Source organism: Pygocentrus nattereri, chromosome 21, assembly GCF_015220715.1.
Source record: "Pygocentrus nattereri isolate fPygNat1 chromosome 21, fPygNat1.pri, whole genome shotgun sequence".
NCBI classification, from domain to species: Eukaryota; Metazoa; Chordata; class Actinopteri; order Characiformes; family Serrasalmidae; genus Pygocentrus; species Pygocentrus nattereri.
The window spans coordinates 15,959,344-15,979,139 of record NC_051231.1 but is presented as its reverse complement, the minus strand read 5'-3'; the positions used below and the strand labels follow the sequence as shown (position 1 = coordinate 15,979,139).

General features: G+C 38.6%; 1 protein-coding gene and 1 long non-coding RNA gene across 2 annotated transcripts in view; both read right to left on the bottom strand.

Moving 5' to 3' along the window:
* Positions 1-1,455: 1,455 nt before the first annotated feature.
* On the bottom strand, positions 1,456-3,365 carry LOC108424658. Its single transcript, XR_001857634.2, has 2 exons — positions 2,545-3,365; positions 1,456-2,409 (listed from the first exon to the last, which is right to left on the bottom strand). It is a non-coding gene; the product is annotated as an uncharacterized LOC108424658 (long non-coding RNA).
* A 9,208-nt stretch (positions 3,366-12,573) lies between these two features.
* Positions 12,574-19,796, bottom strand: part of ptpdc1a (protein tyrosine phosphatase domain containing 1a) — a 34,010-nt gene continuing 26,787 nt past the window's right edge. The window contains exons 5-10 of the mRNA XM_017692821.2: positions 19,404-19,522; positions 18,669-18,806; positions 16,343-17,520; positions 15,302-15,487; positions 14,915-15,025; positions 12,574-13,713 (exon numbers count right to left, since the gene is read on the bottom strand). Coding sequence (XP_017548310.1) covers positions 13,600-13,713; positions 14,915-15,025; positions 15,302-15,487; positions 16,343-17,520; positions 18,669-18,806; positions 19,404-19,522 — 1,846 coding nt within the window. The 3' untranslated portion in view covers positions 12,574-13,599. The remainder of the gene's footprint in view (positions 13,714-14,914; positions 15,026-15,301; positions 15,488-16,342; positions 17,521-18,668; positions 18,807-19,403; positions 19,523-19,796) is intronic.

The following is a 19,796-nucleotide window of genomic DNA, read 5'->3' as shown; positions in this document are numbered from 1 at the left end:
TACACCTTGATACTCGATCACAATTAATATTATCATATTGACCACTCTTGTTGGTCACTTCATTTTGATGGTGCCCTTTATTATCTACAAATTCTAGATAAGTTTTAAGTTTACATTTGGGCTTGATATTCAGCTTAGGCATAGCTTTAAACAGAATTCACAGAACTCAACACAATCAAGCTAAAGTTCAGTTGAACAGATGCTTATTTGAATGCTAAAGACAGTGAATACAAAGCTCCTACAGTGGACTCTACAGTGTTACCCACTGGAAAAATATTTTAGTGAAAAACCTGGCTGCCTTAAACTTTTAACTGTGCTTCAAATAAGTTAACAAAATGTAACACACAGGATTTGTGCTGTGAATTTACAATGCAATGCTTAATGAACTTAAAAGAAAAGTTTACTTAATTTTTATAAGTTAAAATGACTAGTTTTCCAAATCTTTTGAATGTATTACGTTTTCTGGTATTTCCCTAAAGTATCAGCTTCCGTGCAAAAAGGAAACTTGAGAATCAGTATTTTTACAGACAAAAAGTGCAGTTTTCCTAAACGTCAGCAATATATAATAAAGCATGTACTCTGTCAAGCTATGGTTTTAGTAAAAATCAACACTTGAACTGATGAAACTACTCTGATGAGCATCGAATCATCTTCAACATGAAACACCCAGTTGCTTTGACCTACCACTATTAGCTAATTCATTGACCTCAATGACCTTCAGTCATAAGAGTCTATGTTCTTTCCAGTTCTCGCTCTGAAAGCATGACAAGCACATGGGTTACAAACTTACAAAGTCTGATTTATTCGGTCACTGCATTTAAATATTCTTGGAAGCAAATATTTATACTTTTATAACATAGGTTTATCCATTTGTTGCATAATTACTTACATATCATTAGTGACAACACTGAAAAAGTGAAAAGGAATTTGATATTTCTCCACCAAAGCAGCAAATACAAACTAAAAGCTGATTAGAAAGTGAAGGTACATGCCATCAATTTTACTTTTACTTCCTAGGAAAACAAATAAGAGCAAAACAAAAAATCTAATTAAAAATAAAAAAAAGCAACATCTTCTAATAGGGGTAATTTGTGTTTTTGGCAGTTTTGTACTGGCCTCACTGCCCAGCCTACAAGTTTGTTTGGCAATACATCAGCAAAGTAATCAAGTTAAACATGGCACTCAGGCATTAGCTCACTAAATTACTGCAGTCCACAGATTTTACATCTTGAAATTGAAGTAGAACAATGTTCTGAAGTATACACTAGCGAAGAGCGCCATCTCCAGGCTGAGGGCAGGCATTTAAGAGTCCTGAAAGCAATCCTCAATACTCCAGACAAAAAATTACTGATCTTATTAAAAATAGCACTTCTATTTTCAAAAAAGTACTTAGTAAGAATCATAAGTCAGTGAACCTATAATGAAATGACAAGACAGATAGTCCATAAGAGAAAGTCTTTGTTACATGTTATATGTCTTTATTACATTTAAACAACATAATTTTTGCAAAAATGACATTTGTGACACTGAATTTTAACCCATTTATTATCACAGAACAGTTTGTAACAAACACAAAAAGTGAGCTGAATGTGAATATCACCCCCTCAGGGAAGGCAATAGATTGTATAGTTATCTTCTACACAGGATAAAATCACTACCCCACAACTATACAATCTACTACCTCACACTGTGAAAGCATAACAAACAGGTAACTGCTTAAGCATGCACTAGTGTTAGCACTGTAAAAATGCTTGAGATAATAATTCACTGCCTTTAACTGCAGGAGATATGGAAAAAATAAAACAAGACGTGAAGGCATATATGTATCATGAAACTAGACTGTAAAAGAATGAAGAAAAAAAAAAACATACACACTAATACATACATACAAATACACACACACATAAATAAATAAATAAAAGACAAATAAATAATGATATCATAACAGCCTAACATCCAATCAGGTACTTGTTACTATGTAATTTATGCACTGGTTGTTTACAGGCTTTCTAATTGGTCTGTGTTTATGATACAGGCAGCTGTTCAGTATTCTAGGAGTGCTGACAATACCCACAATATACTTAGAAAAACAAGTTTTGACAATCTCTCACAACAACCAATCATATTTTCCACCCTTAGCTGCTTTTATGTCCTTAATTTCTTCACTGAGCTGCTCTCAGTCACCTTGAGAAAGACAGTAGGTTGTATAGTTATCTCCCAGTGTGGGTGTGACCCTAAAACTACACAACCTACTACCTCATCCCACTGTGCAAATACTACACAGATCTTCTCTGAACCTGTAACATCAAATGTGGTGTTTATAAAAAGTACCAGGAGGTCAACATTTACATCCATTAAAGCGTGTGCCCTTTGCCTCGTCATCTTTTCATCGTCTTCAAAGGGTTGTACCTGGAAAGGAAAAAAAAAGAAATCTAGTTTCTTCATATAATTCACGTCACTGCAGAAGATACTGTTTAAAATCAAGAGCAACCAAAAAAAGCAAGCATTTATAGCATGTGAAAATAAATAAAACTAGGAGAATACCCCTGAATTGACTTTTGTCATGTAATTCACAAGCCCCTGCATGCCAAACTCAAATTCAAGCCAAACTCCTCCATGAGAAATGAAAAAACACAGAATAAAATTACTGAAAGAGTGAGCGAGCGCAACAAAGCATCCACAAGATTACAGAACGTTTCCATGATCTGTTATCGAACGCCCTGAGCGATGCAGCAAAATGGAGGTTTGGCCAAAGCACTGGCTCCGTCTCAGCACCAGGAAGCCATGTTGTCGTTGCGGGTCTGATGACTTGGCCGCTTGCTAACTCCTCAGTTCAAGATTAAAAACGGTCGCTTTCGGACTCGGGCCCACTTCGGCTCTCCATTTTAAGTTGGCAGTCACTCCAGACAAGCCGGGCAGCAAGACAGGACAACAACGAAGAGTTCTTAGTGTTTTTTTCTCTCCGTTTTCCTCCCTTCTTGTCTCGGACGTCTCCTTACTGGATGCATTTGTTTGTTGACAAAATGATTTTAAAAATGAATGTCCATGTCAAATCCTGTATTTTTGAATCAATGCTTATACCAAGCAATAGCTTGCAATTCTAGTAATTTTCAGATGAATGATCTGAGCTACTGAGCAGTTGAGGAGTGATAAAGGCTCCGCCTCCTTTATTTAGAAAAATAAATAATGAGCTGAAAGTGATGGACATGAAAACAAGGGCACCTGTTTACAGTAGAGAAAGGGGGAATAAATGACCGCTGGGAAAATTAAGATTTACTGAATTCATGATGTACTACGTGTTTTTATCAGAAGAGACTTATGTTTAACTTTAGGATTGTGTATGTAGTTTTGTACTGAGGAAAAAGAAAAAAAAACTAATTTACATTTTTGTTACGTGGTTTGAAACAAGAAAGTATTCAAAGTGCCGACTCGGACCTGTCAAAACAGAATGTAAATTGAATGTAAATGCAATTCCTTACATAACAATGTAATTGTTGAAGTGATTATGTAATTACATTTAAACAGTATAGCTGAATGACAGTGTAACTATCTAACATCAGCTTTAGTTTTGCTGCAGAGTAATGAGGATGAAAGGATGAGCACTTTCTTCTGTTTCAAAAATCTCTCTCTCTCTCTGGCAAACGAAAGAGATTCTCTAAAAACTTCTAAAGCACTGGCTCAAGTACCCCATTAAATTAGATCACTTGGCATTTGGCAAAGGCAGTTGCCAGGGGAAGACCAGTCTAACGCAGATCCTGGCAGTTCCCGATCATGCTGCGTATTCATCTTTAAAAGGCCAACGAAAGGCCACTGATCTGAGGTCATTCTAAAGACGTATGCCAATAAAAAGGACATGCTGATGCATTCAATGTCTCAGAGTGCGTCAGAGCATTAGTTAACAACCCCCCCCCCACACACACACACACACACTTTTACAAAACCAAGACACCCTGAAACAGAGCGGCCAATTAATAAAAAAAAAACCTTATATCGATTATTTATTTGGCTGCTCTCCATTTTAGACATATTTTTTATTACAGCAGACAAAAACCACACTGCAAACGTTTTTCTGTAGCTTGCTCACCAACTTTTAGCCTGGACAAGACGACAGTAAAACTAAGTACATCAATCTGGAAGATACACCTGTTTTAATGACGGCAATGTGATGATCGCTCCAATATATATTAATTGTTCCATGTAAAAACTACGAAATTAATTAAATTGACACTTTAACGTTACCTAAATGTTCTGCTCTTCTGGGGACAACAAATACATCAAACAAACATCGGCCTGAAACTGATGCCGATAACATGCATCTTTAATAAAATTTCCATGTACTACTTACACTGACCATCTTTACTGACAGAGACTGATTGATAATTTCAGTATACATCCCTGTAACTACTGTCATTCATATCCTTTAGAGTTTCATAGCAGAGGCTAATAATATTAAGCTGCATTAATGCCAAATTAAATATTTTCTATAGATAAAACCAACAAAGCCAAACTACACAAACATGCTGAACAGAACTGCATGTCATGGTTAACTGCCAACAAGCTGACTAAGCTTGAGCCGACTGACAAGTGTTAGGAATTGATTGCATCTATCAAGTAGGATCATTTTAAATGTCAGAAAAAGCATCATCCGTAGCTTTAAAGTGTACAAATGGAAAACAGGTACATCATCATCTGTTTTCTTTCAGTGTGTAATCCACATCATATATCAGTCCTGACACACTGTCTGAGACATCTTATGGCAGCATGCTCAGCTTTTTTTTCTTTTTAATGGAAAAGCAGATACTGCTTGTCTGCCACAACAAACCCCCACAATACTGTTGTCAATCTGTGATGGCTAGAGGGTGTACTTGGATGATGGTGTATTGTACTTAAGCCTAGGTTAGTACTGCTTTGGACATCAAGGTTATTTGCAATTGGCATCTTGCTGAATTAGCCCACATGGTGCAGTAGCTTGGCCAGACCGGTTGGACATCTAGCTAGATCTTAATAGGTTAGTAAAATGGTGAGGTTGCAGTAAATCTATTGATCTTAGCTCTTGGATGATGCAGGAAACTTGGTATATATCAAATCCAGCCCATGAACAAGTTTTCTCCAATAAGGTGCTGAACACTGTTCTAGATAGGAATGTGCTAGGGGTGTGCATTCTGACTAATAGTTATTATCAGTAAGAAGTAATGAACACATTTGGATAAATGCATGGAAGAAAAAAAAGCATGTTGGCCAAAATTAATGTAGGATTGTAGACTTCAGATTTTTTGTCAATACCTGTATTAGGAGACTTTAAAAAAAGCAATACAAATTTAAATAACATGCAGAGGAATATATTTGAAAACATTTTTCATTATTCAAAAATAGCCAAGGGAAGCTGGTAGGTTGTCACATCAAATAAGTTGTGTTGAAAAAGCTGTGTCAGAGCCATGTGCACTATCTCTGCCTTCTCAGTCACATCCTTAACAACTTCTCTGGTAAAGCGCTCACAAGCGTTTCGCAGAATAAAGATACAATATAATGTACTTCCTTACTTGCAACGACAAGCAAAACTGTCACATTGTACAGCACTGGTAAAACATACATTATATATATATATATATATATATATATATACATACACACACACACACACACACACATACACACACACACACAGCTAAATTTCCTTCAGGATCAATACAGTATCTATCTATCTATCTATCTATCTATCTATCTATACACATACATACATATATATACACATACACACACACCCCCACCCCTCAGATGAGCCATCCTCAAAAGCCACTTTATTAACAGTGGATAGTTTGGCTATATAGGTAGGTATCTGGCTCCATAAAAAAGTAGCAAAGTATTTGCTCCATAAAAATTTGGCAGTAAATTACTCTTTGAAAGTTAACTGTTGCGAGCGGTTAGTGGAATAATACTGTGAGAAGCTGCAATGGAGTAGCTTCTGGAAAGTTAAGCCTAACTTGAAAAATTAAAAATGCTCAGAAAGGTTATTGAGTTTAAGCCAGAACTGCCACAATCAACATTAAATCCAGTGCGAAGAAAGTAAATATACGCCATCGTTAGCTTGGCACTGACATAACACTGCAAATCATGAATCCTTAAACGAGGACAAACAAAACAATCATATACAGATCAATACCATACCAAAGTGGCAAAAATAAGACTTTCCCTTTATGTGACTGAGATCTGACACTTTCACAGTGAGAACACTGAAAGTGAACTCTTTTACCAAACATATGATCTGTTCAAATCAGCTCTGAGCCACTTTCATATGTGGTCCTAGACCAGATACATACCCCATTCGTGCAAACCTTAATGAGAACACTCACATCAGAACACTGTTTTTTCAGTGTTAACATGGCAGTGCATTGAACCTGAAGTTAGTGCCAGTAAAGTATGGAAAGGCAACACTCTGAACCCTTTTCACCTTTGTCTCACTCTAATAAAGCTCGACTGCGAGCTGTTCAGAGCTAATCAACGTTACAGCGAAGGCCTGCTCTACTGTTTAATTTGTTGTATGATGCATGTGATGTGTTCATGTCAAGTTACTAATTAAGATGTGCACATGCGAGTTGTTTCGCAGTAATGGCAGATGTAAGTGACTTACCTACACTAATGTGAACCATCATGTTCGGATCAGAGCAAAAAAATCGGATTTGAAAAATGAGGCTTGTAATGTGAACACAGCCTTTTCTCATTTGTGAATCAAGGTTCTTATTTCTAATTATATGATAGTGAATACTAACCTGAAACTAGGTTAACCTAAAGCATCTAAAGATTTTGCTAATATATAACAAATGTATATTTTATACATTAATGGATATATATACATCAAAGAAATCAATGTCGTTCGTGGGAGCTTGATATGTGTTATTAGTGACACAGAACTCTTTTACCAAAGAAATTAATATATTAATAACAATATTTATAAAGTGTAACTGCATAAAAAGTAGAACAATGGTCAGGTATCAGTATGAAAAGGGAAAAGGTATCAGTATGAAAAGGGAAAAATTGGTATCAGTGCATCTCTAAAAGAAGTGACTTAATAAAACAATTTATAGTTTAGCCTTTCAGAGAAACTGGCCAGGATAACGTTATTTTGACTGTCTGAAAAGAATTGTTGAAATATTAAGCACGAGGTCATTTTTATAGATTTTATGACAATAACAAAGGCTGTACAATGTAATTATTCCATAATAATCTATTGGTGCAAGATGGCCAATGCAGGCAGACGCATTAAAGCTATTTTAGAGCTGAATTAGGTAACTAACTAGCGATGCTGCTAGACAGAAGAAGGCCTGGGCAGTGTTGGCGACGAATCAAGTCAAAGCCATCTTACAAAGTTAAGCTTCTGTTGCTAGATGTAAGGAGGCCGTCACAGCACAAAGTTGAAGTAACAATGTTAATTTAAAAAGCCTAGGCTGGTTAGTTCCTTTGGGTAACTTAACCTAAGCCTTTTTTGGGTAAGTTAACTGAACTGTTTGACTTCACTTGCTAAGCAGCTTCCATGGAGCTTAGCCAGTCGGGTATGACATACGCTATGACAAGAGTGCTAGCGACATCTCAACACCATGTGTGTTACTAAGACTCGGTTAACCTAAGACTAAATAACAAAACTTTCTGGCGGAAAGTAAATAGCAAACAGCAAATCTTCAACTGCGCTTCACACCGTACGGGTATTAACGAGGCGCGCTTGGCGCGTTGAGCTTTCCAAACTCTCCACATCACTCAAATTTCCCTCCGCTTGCTGAAGGGAAAAATGGCGGTTTCCAAAGGCACGGCGGCTAAAGTTAGCTAAAACAAAATTACCACAGGCCGCAAATGGCCACTACTGATGATATTTTTACCGTGAAAACATGTCCGAGGCACTCAATTATATTTGATTATTTTCCGAGCTCTCTAGTTCTCCCCAAAACAACAGAAGACGCGAGGTGTTTGACTCGAAGCTGCAGCATCCCATCAAACTCACTCACATTAGCACTAGCCTGTTAGCTTGCTTGCTAGATACTTGTAAAACTCCGTGAAAACTAATTAACGCTACTTCGTAAACGTAACATGTCGTTATTAAAGCCAATTACATCATACGGCGACGATTTGGCCGCTTTGTACAATCCAAAGCAAAAAATCTCTCTCGCCTCCCTCAGACATACCTTCACCTCTGTCGGCTACGGCAGCGGGTTAGTTAGTGGTCTGTTAGCTAAGCTAGCGCTGAAGAGCAGAACTGAGCTTGGGCTGTGAATGTAAGAAAGCTGATTGGCTGACACGTTGACACACTGCGTGTGTTCTGTGAATGCAAACGAGCTGATTGGCTGGCCTATGGAAGACAGTTCGCCAATTGAAAGCTTGCGCTGTGAATGTACGCGAGCTGATTGGATCACTCTTGCACGCTTGTTTTGTGAATGCTGATTGGGTTATTTTGTACCAGCGATTGACAAAGCTAGGCTTGTGTTGTGAATGTAAGCGAGCTGATTGGCTCACTGCTGGAAGACAGCTCACCAATGGGACGATTGTTTTAAGGCTGATAACTAGCTGTAAGCGGTTGTGTGTAGTGTTAGATACAGGTGTGTCTTTACGGACAAGCTCAATTTCCAGCTCTAGTGGCGGAGTCCTATCGTGAACTAATAATCTTTTTAGTTCAGTACTTCTGGAGCTGAACCGGGCGTGTGAACTGCATAACGCCACTTTTTAAATGGCAGGAATTCACATTTCATACCGTACAGAAGGGGGATACAATTTATAAATTGAAACAAAATGTCCGCCAGGTGGTGCTGTTCACCTTGAATTCGATTAAGCTTGGTCTAGGAAGGCAGAGTAGCCTACCACCAATACACACTCCAGTACAAACGTGGTGTAAAGCAAAATGAATTATAAAAACTTGAATGAAAAGTTATGAGGTCCAAATGCAAAATAAGTTTAGAGTTTTCTATAGAGCTGTTGATGAAAATGGGTTTTTAAGAATCCCTTCTCTTACCTGTACCACACTGTCCCCCTTTTGTCCCAGTTGCCATGTATACACACACATAAACCTACATATATACCTTTAAACCTATGCATACCATTTATCAAAACTAGAGATAGTCCACATAGTGTGAGATTTTAAAGATACATACCTACATACATATTTTACATATTTTACCCAGTTCTTAAATGGTCAGGACCCCCACAAGACCACCTCAGAGCATGTATTATTTGCATGGTGGATCATTCTCAGCACTGCAGTGACGCTGATGTGGTGGTGGTGTGCTAGCGTGTGTTGTGCTGGTATGAGTGGATGAGACACAGCGGTGCTGCTGGAGTTTTAAACACGGTGTCCACTTACTGTCCACTCTATTAGACCCTCCACCTTGTTGGTCCACCTTGTAGATACAAAGTCAGTAGCTCATCTGTTTCTGCACAGTTTGTGTCAGTCATGTTCTAGTCCTTCATCAGTGGCCATAGGGTGGTATTGGCTGGATATTTTTGAGGGGTGGACTATTCTCAGCCGAGCAGTGACACTGAGGTGTGTCTGATCCACTCATACCAGCACAACCTATATGATAAGTGGAGCTGTGAATGTAAGTGTTCTAAGAGCTATACGTATACAAATCTATATACAACACTGAATTCTTAATAATGGTTAATAACAGATGAAAGGATTATCTTTAGCTTGCTTTGATCATTAATGATCTGTGGCAGAGGTGGTGCCTATGACAATGCCGTGTGTAAAGTCACTGAGCTCTTCAGTACGACCCATTCTAGTGCCAGTGTTTGTCGGTTAAGACTGCAAGGCTACATGCTTGATTTTATGCACCTGTGAGCAACGGATGTGGCTGGAACACCTGAACTCAATAATAGGGCAGGGTGTCCCAATACTTTTGTCCATATAGTATACACCGATCAGGTATAAAATTATGACCACCTCCTTGTTTCTATGCCCACTGTCCATTTTATCAGCTCCATTGCTGTGTCTGATCCACACAGACCAGCGCAACACACACTAACACACCACTACCAAATCAGTGTTACTGCAGTGCTGTGAATGATTCACCAGCCAAATAGGACCTGCTCTGTGAGGGTCCATGGGGGTCCTGACCACTGAAGAGCAGGGTAAAAGAGGGCTAACAAAGTATGCAGAGAAACAGATGGACTACAGTCTGTAACTGTAGAACTACAAAATGCTGATAAAGTAGTAAGTGGAGCTGATAAAATGGACAATGAGCGTAGAAACAAGGAGGTGGTCATAATGTTATGCCTGATTGGTGTGTATGGATGCATGAAACGATGAAAGAATTTTTCAAAATGAATAAAGATTTTTCTGCCGTCACCTGTCCTGATCCGTCTGTCTCTGGAATAGTCCACTGTGTGTAAATGACAGAGCCTGTTTCCATTAATCTTTACTTTCAGAAACACATTTTGAAAGATGTGGCCACCTTATGTGCGTCTTCAGGCTCTAACACACCCGATTCAACTCCAGTTGGTTTGATCATTAACTGAGGACTTTAATCAGCAGTTTTATTGCAGAGAAAACAATAAATGTGCAGCACATTAGTTCTGAGAATCACTGCATGGTGCATAAACACATCATGAAAGAACTGGTTTGGCTGCCTGCAAACTATTGATTACTTTAATGTCCAGTTGACTTTTCAGGTAGAGGTTATTTTTTATGTTTTCACAGGATAACACATTCCCACATCTGGCCATCCCTACTGTTAAGTAAATCACTTATATAGCACATTAGTCTGTGACATAATGAAGCATACAAGTATAAAATATACAATAACGGCATGTACAATAATTCCTAGTTAATATAAGGCTGCTTTATTGTTTATTTATTTATTGGTCTGAAATGTATATATTGATCATTCTACTGAATTAGTTTAAACTACAATCCCTCGGTACAAACCTAAAACGAATAAATAAAGTCAGACCTTATATATTTAGATATTTACAAGGACTATGATCTATTCAAACCGAAGGCATTCACTGAAATAGTAGTAACCTAAATACATATAAAATCATCATTTATAGGATATTTCTAACCCCTTATTTTACACTTGTGAAAATAATAAATATTTTTATAAAAAAAAACATTTGAAAATTTTTAGTGAAGAGAAAAAAAATTTTTTAAAGGCTGTGCCACATTTTTATGTCACTACCGAAACCGAGTTTTAGCCACACCCTGCATTTTAAAGCAGGAAGTGATACTGCATCCCTGGCCCTCATGGCCACATGGTGAGCAGTTATATCCCATTGTTTTAAAGTAAATGGGTGCCAAAGTCTGAAAATCAGTGTGTAATATTAAGATCGGAATAATCCTTCCTCGCCCCTCCTTTTCTAAGCATGTAGTAGAACCTACAGTGTCCATCAGATTTTTTGCCACCGCCTGTCCCGATTTTGTTTTTGCTGCTTTGACGATGAGAAATCACATGTTGGAAGCGGGCCCGCTCTTATGTAGATATGAACGGCTCCTTCTAAGCTAATGAAAACACAATGATTCGTAGCTACAGGTAATTATACACTAATAAACATAAACATGGTTTTGTATACTACATTAATTTCTGCTAATAGATCCCCCAAAATCTTACACACTGCACCTTTAATGAAATAAATATAATGTATAGAGTCAGTCTAAAACCTTTCTTTTTTTTTGAAGCTTTTGGGAATCATTCTGCTAAGATGAAGGCCCCTGACTGATCAGCTGAGTCTCTGTTGTTTTCTAGTGCAGTGGAGGTGACAAAAATCTGATTTACCCAATTTCCCCCTTACATTTACATGTGCAAAAATAAAGGACACTGTAGACATCAAACGTGTTTTGGCTGACATTTGGGGCAAAATGTGAACTGAACTACTGCTTTAATATCTAATAATTTAAAGATCTGATGAGATTTGAAAATCTCTCTGAAAGCTTTAGAAATAGTCATCAATAATTGTGCCATAAGTTTCATAATTAACTTTCATTTTCCACAATTAAACAGTTACATTTTAAAGTCATTCAAAGTGATTTGATGGAAAACACTATTTCAGAGAAACATACTGTGGTGGTGGTGATGTGAACCCAACGTCTGAAGAGTTGCCGCCTCTAAACCTCCATCACACAACATGTTTAAAGGAAAAGGGCACTATTTGAGTACTAATAGCTCCTCTTGTGGAGAATACTCAGCTTGTGAAACATGAGTGAGTGAATGAGTGATTGAGACTGATTGCATGACTGAGACAATAAATAATAGAAAGAATGAGTGAGTGAATGCGAGAGAGAGAAAGAGAGAGAGACTGAGTGAATTATTGATTTAGTAAGAGTAGTACAGTTTAGTGAATGAGTGATAAAGTGAATGTGAGAGAGTGAATGATCATGTTGAATAAACATTCAGATGTGTAGGTTCACTGGTCATGATGGACAGTAAATGGCTATAATTGCATGGTAAACACTGAGGCGCCTGGTTCCCATCACCACCACTATAAAGAAATCAGTTTTTTCTACAATGAACCATTTCCCATCTCAGGAATTGAATTATGCCAAAATTGTGGAGAAAGATGTGATGTGCTACAAATCAAAAACAAGAAAAAACACAAACCTACATTTTAGAAACATTTATTTCATCTGCATGGGAATTAGGGATACAAAGTGCTTTCAAATCCACAGTAGTCTTAGCCATCTGATCAATTAAAGATATTTTCCACAGTTCTAGTTGGGCTTCATGTTCATGTGCGTAGATTTTCTCTCACAAACCTTTCATACATAGGAATGAAATTTCAGTAAGAAAATGAGGTTGGAGTTGAAACTTATCAGCTACAGTGCTTTCAGTCATGTGGTCCTTTTACAAAAGAGCAGCTTCACTGAAATAATGCCACGAAAATGAGGCAGAGGGCATTCAGCAAGAGCTTTTACACAAGCAGGGCGGTCCCCAGCCCCAACATTTACATTCTCAAATAAAGATACTATATTAAGTATCAGTATCATCAGCAAGGCAATGTTGGAATACATCTAGAGGACTTTGCATTATGAAAAAATAGCTTACATTTGTTGTCTAATCAACTTATCAAACTGTGTCTAACAGAGCAAACCTTGCATTGGTCTTTGTTTTCTGATTTTTTTGTTTTTGTCTGCTTTAGTCTAAATAGCATAAAAATATTTCATATTCCAATATGTTGCACAGTGAAATTATTTGGTCAAAAAAGGAGGTACTTTTGAAATAACACATACGCAAACTACACAATTCTCTACGCACTTGAGCAAAACGTTACTCAAACATAAACAAACATGTCTTAATAAATAGTTATCAGTTAGTTAATAAATATAAAGGATACCAAAAATGTTGTAAAATGAAAAAACATGCAGGACGTGTGGCACATGGATACATGGCAGTGTTAGAAAAACAAATAAACAAACAAACAGAAAGCAGACTGTAACCAAAACAACCTGATGAGTGCATTATGAGACATGTTAACATACATTCATTAAAAGAACAACAGCAGCTCTCGACAACCAAAGCATTAAACTTACTGACCTACGTCAGCATGTTACAGAAAACCTTCCTTCAACGTTAAATTACTCAGCAGTTAGTGCAGTATGTACCCAGTGGGCACTACAGGGGTGCAGATTCATGGAGACTCCATGGCTTCCACTGCTTTCCTTCTTAAGTCATCCAGAACCAGGATTAAAAGTTCCTGTAGAGCTTTATAGATCATTTGTCCATTTTCTGAATCAGTGGTAACCTGTACATGAAAGTAATCAGAATTAATGCATTTGCAACAATAAAGCAGCACTGTATCAAAAAGTCTACAAGGATTAATGCATTTTCAAAGATTAAGCAACATTTTGAGAGACTCCCGTAATTGCTAAAATAATTTCCTTGCAAATTTGCAGGTGGACCTTCCTATTACAGGGTTGCTGAAACATTTAAAGTGGGTGCTATACCTACAGGGTTGTGAAGCATGAAGATTGGCCTGTTACTGATCCATACTGACTCATATTCTTGTTCCACATTGGAAAATTCAATATGAAGTTTCTAATATTCCAGCACACATTTGAGGCTTGCTGTCAGCTGTAATTCATCCACTACTCTGTATGTACTTTTGCTCTTCACAACTTCACATAATGCATTTTAGTGATGTGCACAGTGGTTGCATCAGTGATGCAGGTAGAAATACATTTTTGAGTAGGCCTTTTGAAAAGTGAGTGGGCTAACTTGGTAGATACAATTTCCAAACACATGAACATACAATGTTCTGCTATCTCATAACATCAGACTTAGGCCTATTCCTAACAGAAGTCATCACCCTCCCTATTCCAACACTTTAGCCCTATAGAGATACAAAACAATAGCAATCAAACAGAATGCTGGATTCACATAAAAACAGCACCCTTCACTGTAAATCCCTTGTCTGCTCACCACAGGTATAGGTTTTGCCCAATGAAGAACATAATTGCGTTAAAACCAGTAAGCCTGCTGAGATATACAGAAGTGTGGAAAAACAACACATCACTTAAACACATTAACATGGACAACATGAAAAAATATTTCTGTCTTACCTTTGATGACTCACTGCATTTAAGTAAATGCTAATTTTTGCATTTTAGCTCTTGCAGCAAGTCAAAGAGCACTGTAAGCACAAAGTTTGCAGACCACCAGCGACAATGACATTATCTTTGCAGTGGTTTTATGAGTCTGACAGGAAACACATTTTTCTAAGCAATTGTTTCCAGTGGGTCTGTTTTTCTTATAGCCAAATATTGAAAAACGTCTGCCATATACAAAGTCTGTGTTTGGATATTTTGCATGTCGGTCAAACAGCCGTTTCCTCTCAGAGTAGTAGTTTCTTGACCATGTTAAGCAATGAAACGCACTGGACTCTGACAATATTCAGAACATGCTTTGCAAGATTGTCTCTACACTGTTTCTCTGCAAAAACTCACCCCAGTAAATGCTTTGATTGTATGATTAAGGACAGCAGTTTCAACTTCCTCTGGCAGTTTCATTAAGTGCGCAGCACAGTCCAGGATACACAACAGTGTTTGTCTGTGGCCCTACATAACACAAAGGGACAGAGATATAAGGGTTAACGAATCCTAAACCAACCCGCAAATCCTTCACAGGAAACCCAAATGAGTTTCACAACTCAATATATCAAAACGTACCGCATCAGTAAATAAAAATACATGATGTTTAAAGACCCATGCTGAAGAAATAAATGATCTATAATCTATTAGCTGATCATGTTGTACAATTCTGAACTGACCTAAATGTACCAAAGTCTATGAATGTAAACAAATTATAAAGCACTCTGTTTTCTCTTTCCTTACTTTGTCCATTGTGTTGAGAGCGTTCTGGGGACTGTGGCTATTTCCGGTCAGCATCTCAATGTCTGCCTCAGTGAGAATGGGCTCCTTCAGCTGCTCCAGCCATGACCACATGAGAGCAGAGAGTACCAGTGGATCCCTCTCCAAACACAGTCTCTCCCAGGCACCTTCTCTGGAGTTCAGCTCCGTCTGAAGGACAATTAAAAAGACAACTGTGGTCTAAACTGCTTAGAGCTACAATAAGCACCTTTTAGAGACAGGAGCATGCATTTTAGTCCAGAGTTTATTCATGGAATATTGCTGCTTAGCTCTTCCTCTGTGACAGAAAATGTATAAAATGAAAAAATAAAATAATGCTAGCCAACATTTTTTTATTTTAGTAGCTATCTATTAAGGCTGGAGTTCAAATGCAAGAATTTATAAGCAAGAAAAACTGATTATATACGTTTGCTGGTTTGTAACACACCAACATAGGGTTGTAGTTTAAAAGGGGGAGGAAAAAACTGTTTTACAAGAAACAGATAGTAAAGATTAGGGATGCACAATAATATCAAATTTAGATCAGAACTGTCGCTTGAAAAAAGTGTTGAGATTGTTTGTTGTTTTGAACAATAAAATGAATTTACTCCGGAAAATTCTCTGGAAGAGCAAAATGTTTCGACAACGCTGGGCTACTGTGCTAAATTAGCCACATTTTAGTACTTTTGCTGCATTTGTAACCCAGATATAGTCCCAATTTATGCAATTTATAGATGTTTATGTGTCATATCTGCAGATATGTGCATGAAAAATTTTAGATATAGTCTTACAGTTCCCATTCCCTTGTAGAGATGGAAATTCATAGGGATTGGAAGGAGAAGTTCAAGTTAAGAACCTCCCCTTGTAAAATGACTACTTCAGAAATACAAGGGTATGGCATGCGCCCGCCCCACAGGCCCTGCCGGAAGGCTCTTGCAGCCATCATCGGGGCCCAGGGGGCGGGCGCATGTCACAATGGGTTTTTAATAACAGTTATAATAGGTTGATAGGAAGCCCTTCCCATACCTGCCATGCTAAGATGACGTCGCTGAGACCTTCTGCATCTATGTCCATAGCAAGAGCTTTAGCCACCAGCACACGGCGAGCCTCAGGTGTAAGCTCAGTCTGTAGCATAATGAATGGAACGTTGCTTTCTCTTTCTTTTCCAGCACTGTCTTCTGTAGAAGGTCCATGATATCTGAAGGGCTTTTTATCGCCCTGGTCTGACTGAGCTTCGTCTCTACACTCTTCTGTCTGCCAAACAGATAGAGTTGTAGTGCTGCTCCCTGAAAACCCCAATGACCTGCTACGCTTTGTTTCTTTTAACGGCACACGCCTTCTGAAAACTGGAGAACGGGGGGTCCGTTCCTGTTCTTTCTTAGGTTCCTCAAGGGAGGTGAAGGATCCAGTTAGATCTGGTTTGGGGCTGCTGCAGCTTTCTGGTGTTAGCGCAAGTCTAGAGGAATGAAGGTCTGGAGATTCAGCAGCCAACCTGTTCTGAGATATGCAGCGATTGGTTGACAAAAGCATTGGAGGCCATGCTAACTGCTGCCACCTGGAGTCCAGCGTGTGTAAAGCAGAGTCGCTGGCACTCAGGCCGCAGTTAAGTAACAGCCGAGGTTTGTTAGCATTAGCAATAGAGTGATCTAAACACTGACGCTGCCACAAGAACTTAAACTCTTGGTGGCCAGAGGGCAGCTGATCATCTAAGTGATGACGCTGACTGAGGACGATTGAGGCGGACGGTTCTGAGCAGCGAGATAAAAGCACTGGGATTCCTTTCCCTCTCAGCTCCTTTCCTAGCTGTTGCAAAGCCTGCTGAGATACGGTCTTCTCAACTTCAGCCGTCAGGTCTGGAATTTCTGGTGCTTCTTCCTCCACTGTCTGCCTGTTTTCTGCAATGTCCAGCAAGAGCCGGCAGACCAGGTGGACGATCTTTGGCACATTCTTCATCTGGCGCGCCTCATAGCCATGCAGCAGGTGGCGCTGCCGCGTCAGGAACTGTGAGAGTGTCACTGTGTGGGTCTTGGGCTCGACACTCGAGAAGACGCTCCGCAGGGGCACTAGGAACCGGGCGAACTCCCGCACGCACAGCAGCTGCCCACGGGTCTGGATGGAGTTAGGCCGTTTGGCCCGGACAAACAAAATGGCCTGATCTGCGCTCATCCTTGACGTGAACACCAAGTAGCAGGCCAGCAGGACACCTGTAAGGATGAGACATTCATAATCAACAGGGAGCTACAGCAGTTAATCACTGGTAAATATGCAGTAACAAGGTACTTTTTAGTCAGAGTTTCTCTGTCAAAAATTCAGGAAGGTTGCAGAGCTACACAGTTCTTTCTAAACCTGGCTGATAAAATAATAATGGTAAGTAAATCATTATGCTGCTCTGTTTCTCAATCCAGTACTAGCATCAGTACCTCTTCTTCTTCTGTACGTTATGTGAAATGTGTATCTTTTACACATTTAGCTTTTTTCAGCCAGATTTGTGCACAAGCAAAAATGCACTGATTTTAACGGAATTTGCCACAGTAAGCATTTTCTTGTTGCAGACTTAAAAGTGAATACATTTTGCATGCAAAACCAAGTCTAACTGTGTGCAAAACCAAGTCTAGTGCATTTTTTGTGTGAAAATGCTTAAACATTTACACACAATTTTGCACTCTTATTTTGTATACTCTCTGTAGCACCATTGAGCGAAAGGCAAACCCAGAAGAGTGGCAAGTCTCATTACTAGAAATTCTCTGGTGAAACTTCGCATTAGGTTAAAGTTTGGTGAACTATGCCAAAATGTGTGTTCTCTACCAGTATTGCTACTGCTTTGGCTGAGTTGACCTTTAAAATGGTGTGACTTCCTGAAGCAGTAAAGAGCCAAATTGGAGAAAATGCTAGTTTTAGCCACTTACACATTTCTTTCCTGCTCAACAAAAATAAACACATAAAATAGAGACTGTACAGTATGTGGTCGGGAACCAAGAGACTGTATTACATAGTATGACTATACTGTTTATTCTTATTGTTTTGATGTTACTATACTGTTTATTTTTATTGTTTTCATGTTATTTTTTTGAACATTTTGCATTGGTCTAGTTCTGTATCCTTCTCACTTTTACACAGCTGATCAGGCTCATCATAATTAATGATTACATATATCAGGGCAACTATGTGGTAATGTAAAACTGAAAGTCTGTAACAAAATTAATATAATTACTGCATGTAGTAACCAGAAACAAACAGTAATCTGATTCAATAATATTATTTCTAAATGGTATAACACTATAACTGCACACTATTTCTAATGATGTAAAATTCTAAAATTCTGTATATGTAATAGCTATTACTCAACACTAACCTGTTCTTCCAAGCCCGGCATGACAGTGGATTGCCATTTTGCCCTCCTGCATGGCAAAAGACATCACCTTCACCATGTCGAGGATTGTAGTAAGAGATGCTACCCCATAGTCCTTCCAGCCGAAGTTGTAAAAATAGACTAAAAAGTAGAAGATGTGGCTGTAATTACATGAGAATAACATTACTTTTTCAATCAATGGACATCTTTACTGCGATAAGCTCTGCAATTGCAGTGACTTGTTCATGACAGAACTGAAAAAACTGCATGACTAAAGCCTGTTAACACTGATACAACTGGCGTCCATATCACATAAACCAGCTGCTCACTGTTTCGCACAGGCAGCAAGCCGAGGAAATCTCATTAGCACTGATTTCCTCCAAAGGTTGAGTGACATTTTGTGCATATATAATGACATGCTGAAGCCTACGGAAAGCCTTGACTAATTTACCAGAATCTGTGTGCCAAGGAAAAGCAGCTATCCCTGGAGAGCTTGTTAGCACTTGCCAATGCATCCTTTTCCCCGAGGTTCATGACATGGATGGGGGTGGCAAATCTTACTGCCTGATTACAGACTGCTTTAAAGTACCTTCAACTCCTAACTCTTTTCCATCACTCTGACAATTAAAATTATATTAATCAGAAACAATTAGCGCTGGTGGTGGTAAACCAAAGGGAATAAGCCTGATTCCATTAGCCCTACTTGGCAATGGGTGTGTATGTGCGCGTTTAACTTACTGCCTGCCTCCATGAACACCTCGGGGCGGTAGGTGAATCCGCTCGCCGGCTCCAGTGGATAACCACAGCTGGCATGCTCTCCAGGGCGCTGCAGGTTAATTACAGTCTTTAGGCTGTACCTAGGAAGAACCAAGTGTCAACAAAGCCTCTCTTCAGTGTTATTTATTTGTCAGTGTAAGCAAGTGATGTGGAGGGGTACAAATGTCTGACCTTATGATTACCATTTTCCATAATTACCAATATAATGAAATCTCAGTTTGATTACTTTGGCACAATGCGTATGTATCATAAACAGAATACACAGATATAACTGGAGAATATGTTTACACAGTAACAGAACACAGACAATAAAAACAATAAATAAAGCTCTAGATTCTCAGCACTTTCATGTTC